This window comes from Oncorhynchus gorbuscha, linkage group LG10, assembly GCF_021184085.1.
Source record: "Oncorhynchus gorbuscha isolate QuinsamMale2020 ecotype Even-year linkage group LG10, OgorEven_v1.0, whole genome shotgun sequence".
Taxonomy (NCBI): Eukaryota; Metazoa; Chordata; class Actinopteri; order Salmoniformes; family Salmonidae; genus Oncorhynchus; species Oncorhynchus gorbuscha.
Genome location: NC_060182.1, coordinates 2,974,319 through 2,979,318, shown reverse-complemented (window position 1 = coordinate 2,979,318; position 5,000 = coordinate 2,974,319). Strand labels below are relative to the sequence as shown.

The window sequence follows — 5,000 nt, the reverse complement described above, 5'->3', positions numbered from 1 at the left end:
CTGTTCCTGTCAGGCCAGGTGTTCAACATCAAACTGTTCTTGTCAGGCCAGGTGTTCAACATCAAACTGTTCCTGTCAGGCCAGGTGTTCAACATCAAACTGTTCTTGTCAGGCCAGGTGTTCAACATCAAACTGTTCCTGTCAGGCCAGGTGTTCAACATCAAACTGTTCCTGTCAGGCCAGGTGTTCAACATCAAACTGTTCCTGTCAGGCCAGGTGTTCAACATCAAACTGTTCTTGTCAGGCCAGGTGTTCAACATCAAACTGTTCCTGTCAGGCCAGGTGTTCAACATCAAACTGTTCCTGTCAGGCCAGGTGTTCAACATCAAACTGTTCCTGTCAGGCCAGGTGTTCAACATCAAACTGTTCCTGTCAGGCCAGGTGTTCAACATCAAACTGTTCCTGTCAGGCCAGGTGTTCAACATCAAACTGTTCCTGTCAGTGGGAACAAGGTGCTATTAGTACCACTACATACAGCTCAATTGGAATCTGACTACCCCGTATTATCCCCGTGGGAATCTGACTACCCTGTGTAATCCGTGTGGGAATCTGACTACCCTGTGTAATCCGTGTGGGAATCTGACTACCCCCGTGGGAATCTGACTACCCCCGTGGGAAACTGGCTACCCCTTATTATCCCCGTGGGAATCTGACTACCCCCGTGGGAATCTGACTATCCCCGTGGGAATCTGACTAACCCCGTATTGTCCGTGGGGGAATCTGACTACCCCTGTGGGAATCTGACTACCCCCGTGGGAATCTGACTACCCCCGTATTGTCCGTGTGGGAATCTGACTACCCCCGTGGGAATCTGACTACCCCCGTATTGTCCGTGTGGGAATCTGACTACCCCCGTGGGAATCTGACTACCCCCGTGGGAATCTGACTACCCCATAGAATCCGTGTGGGAATCTGACTACCCTGTGTAATCCGTGTGGGAATCTGACTACCCCCGTGGGAATCTGACTACCCCTGTGGGAATCTGACTAACCCCGTATTGTCCGTGGGGGAATCTGACTACCCCCGTGGGAATCTGACTACCCCTGTGGGAATCTGACTACCCCCGTGGGAATCTGACTACCCCCGTATTGTCCGTGTGGGAATCTGACTACCCCCGTGGGAATCTGACTACCCCCGTATTGTCCGTGTGGGAATCTGACTACCCCCGTGGGAATCTGACTACCCCCGTGGGAATCTGACTACCCCCGTATTGTCCGTGTGGGAATCTGACTACCCCCGTATTGTCCGTGTGGGAATCTGACTACCCCCGTGGGAATCTGACTACCCCCGTATTGTCCGTGTGGGAATCTGACTACCCCCGTATTATCCCCGTGGGAATCTGACTACCCCCGTGGGGATTTGACTACCCCCGTGTTGTCCATGTGGGAATCTGACTACTCCCGTGGGAATCTGACTACCCCCGTGGGAATCTGACTACCCCCGTATTGTCCGTGTGGGAATCTGACTACCCCTGTATTGTCCGTGTGGGAATCTGACTACCCCCGTGGGAATCTGACTACCCCCGTATTGTCCGTGTGGGAATCTGACTACCCCCGTGGGAATCTGACTACCCCTGTATTATCTGTGTGGGAATCTGACTACCCCTGTGGGAATCTGACTACCCCTGTGGGAATCTGACTACCCCCGTGGGAATCTGACTACCCCCGTATTGTCCATGTGGGAATCTGACTACCCCCGTGGGAATCTGACTACCCCCGTGGGAATCTGACTACCCCCGTATTGTCCGTGTGGGAATCTGACTACCCCCGTGGGAATCTGACTACCCCCGTGGGAATCTGACTACCCCCGTGGGAATCTGACTACCCCCGTATTGTCCGTGTGGGAATCTGACTACCCCCGTGGGAATCTGACTACCCCCGTATTGTCCGTGTGGGAATCTGACTACCCCCGTGGGAATCTGACTACCCCCGTGGGAATCTGACTAGCCCAGTGGGAATCTGACTACCCCCGTGGGAATCTGACTACCCCCGTGGGAATCTGACTACCCCCGTGGGAATCTGACTACCCCCGTATTGTCCGTGTGGGAATCTGACTACCCCCGTGGGAATCTGACTACCCCCGTGGGAATCTGACTACCCCCGTGGGAATCTGACTACCCCCGTGGGAATCTGACTACCCCCGTGGGAATCTGACTAGCCCAGTGTTGTCCGTGTGGGAATCTTATGTGAAGCTCCTGTAACATTAAAAAGAGGCTTTGTTACAACTTATAATAATATAATAATAATATAATTATTAATAATAATAATATAATTATAATTCAAGATGAAATGGCAATTCTTCTGATGCAGTTGGTGTTTTCATACTCCAGGCTACTGTTATGTCTGTCTTCTCGTTGTCTCTCTGCATGCAGTACAATCCACCCAACCTGGAGAACAACCAGCCTACTGGGGTCTTCTCGTTGTCTCTCTGCATGCAATACAATCCACCCAACCTGAAGAACAACCAACCTACTGGGGTCTTCTCGTTGTCTCTCTGCATGCAATACAATCCACCCAACCTGGAGAACAACCAGCCTACTGGGGTCTTCTCGTTGTCTCTCTGCATGCAGTACAATCCACCCAACCTGGAGAACAACCAGCCTACTGGGGTCTTCTCGTTGTCTCTCTGCATGCAATACAATCCACCCAACCTGGAGAACAACCAGCCTACTGGGGTCTTCTCGTTGTCTCTCTGCATGCAATACAATCCACCCAACCTGGAGAACAACCAGCCTACTGGGGTCTTCTCGTTGTCTCTCTGCATGCAGTACAATCCACCCAACCTGGAGAACAACCAGCCTACTGGGGTCTTCTCGTTGTCTCTCTGCATGCAATACAATCCACCCAACCTGGAGAACAACCAGCCTACTGGGGTCTTCTCGTTGTCTCTCTGCATGCAGTACAATCCACCCAACCTGGAGAACAACCAGCCTACTGGGGTCTTCTCGTTGTCTCTCTGCATGCAATACAATCCACCCAACCTGGAGAACAACCAGCCTACTGGGGTCTTCTCATTGTCTCTCTGCATGCAGTACAATCCACCCAACCTGGAGAACAACCAGCCTACTGGGGTCTTCTCGTTGTCTCTCTGCATGCAGTACAATCCACCCAACCTGGAGAACAACCAGCCTACTGGGGTCTTCTCGTTGTCTCTCTGCATGCAATACAATCCACCCAACCTGGAGAACAACCAACCTACTGGGGTCTTCTCGTTGTCTCTCTCAATATGCCTGTTTTCCAAAGCCACTTACAGTCATGTATGCATACATTTACGTAGGGGTGGTCCCGGGAATCAAACCCACTACCCTGGTGTTACACATGCCATGCTCTACCAACTGAGCTACAAAGTTCACTGCACTCTCGCTCTCCATCATCACCATCACCACCTCTCTCGCTCTCCATTATCACCATCACCACCTCTCTCGCTCTCCATCATCACCATCACCACCTCTCTCGCTCTCCATCATCACCATCACCACCTCTCTCGCTCTCCATCATCACCATCACCACCTCTCTCGCTCTCCATCATCACCATCACCACCTCTCTCGCTCTCCATCATCACCATCACCACCTCTCTCGCTCTCCATCATCACCATCACCACCTCTCTCGCTCTCCATCATCACCATCACCACCTCTCTCGCTCTCCATCATCACCATCACCACCTCTCTCGCTCTCCATCATCACCATCACCACCTCTCTCGCTCTCCATCATCACCATCACCACCTCTCTCGCTCTCCATCATCACCATCACCACCTCTCTCGCTCTCCATCATCACCATCACCACCTCTCTCGCTCTCCATCATCACCATCACCACCTCTCTCGCTCTCCATCATCACCATCACCACCTCTCTCGCTCTCCATCATCAACATCACCACCTCTCTCGCTCTCCATCATCACCATCACCACCTCTCTCGCTCTCCATCATCACCATCACCACCTCTCTCGCTCTCCATCATCACCATCACCACCTCTCTCGCTCTCCATCATCACCATCACCACCTCTCTCGCTCTCCATCATCACCATCACCACCTCTCTCGCTCTCCATCATCACCATCACCACCTCTCTCGCTCTCCATCATCACCATCACCACCTCTCTCGCTCTCCATCATCACCATCACCACCTCTCTCGCTCTCCATCATCACCATCACCACCTCTCTCGCTCTCCATCATCACCATCACCACCTCTCTCGCTCTCCATCATCACCATCACCACCTCTCTCGCTCTCCATCATCACCATCACCACCTCTCTCGCTCTCCATCATCACCATCACCACCTCTCTCGCTCTCCATCATCACCATCACCACCTCTCTCGCTCTCCATCATCACCATCACCACCTCTCTCGCTCTCCATCATCACCATCACCACCTCTCTCGCTCTCCATCATCACCATCACCACCTCTCTCGCTCTCCATCATCACCATCACCACCTCTCTCGCTCTCCATCATCACCATCACCACCTCTCTCGCTCTCCATCATCACCATCACCACCTCTCTCGCTCTCCATCATCACCATCACCACCTCTCTCGCTCTCCATCATCACCATCACCACCTCTCTCGCTCTCCATCATCACCATCACCACCTCTCTCGCTCTCCATCATCACCATCACCACCTCTCTCGCTCTCCATCATCACCATCACCACCTCTCTCGCTCTCCATCATCACCATCACCACCTCTCTCGCTCTCTCCACCACCACCTCTCTCGCTCTCTCCACCACCACCTCTCTCGCTCTCCATCATCACCATCACCACCTCTCTCGCTCTCCATCATCACCATCACCACCTCTCTCGCTCTCCATCATCACCATCACCACCTCTCTCGCTCTCCATCATCACCACCTCTCTCGCTCTCCATCATCACCATCACCACCTCTCTCGCTCTCTCCACCACCACCTCTCTCGCTCTCCATCATCACCACCACCACCTCTCTCGCTCTCCATCATCACCATCACCACCTCTCTCGCTCTCCATCATCACCACCACCA

The 5,000-nt window shown here is 53.0% G+C and overlaps 1 protein-coding gene across 1 annotated transcript in view; it reads left to right on the top strand.

Moving 5' to 3' along the window:
- Positions 1 to 462, top strand: part of LOC124045390 — a 103,325-nt gene extending 102,863 nt beyond the window's left edge. The window contains exon 5 of the mRNA XM_046364686.1: positions 1 to 462. This exon is cut by the window's left edge and continues 265 nt beyond it. Within this exon, the coding sequence (XP_046220642.1) occupies positions 1 to 462 (462 nt within the window).
- Positions 463 to 5,000: the final 4,538 nt, after the last annotated feature.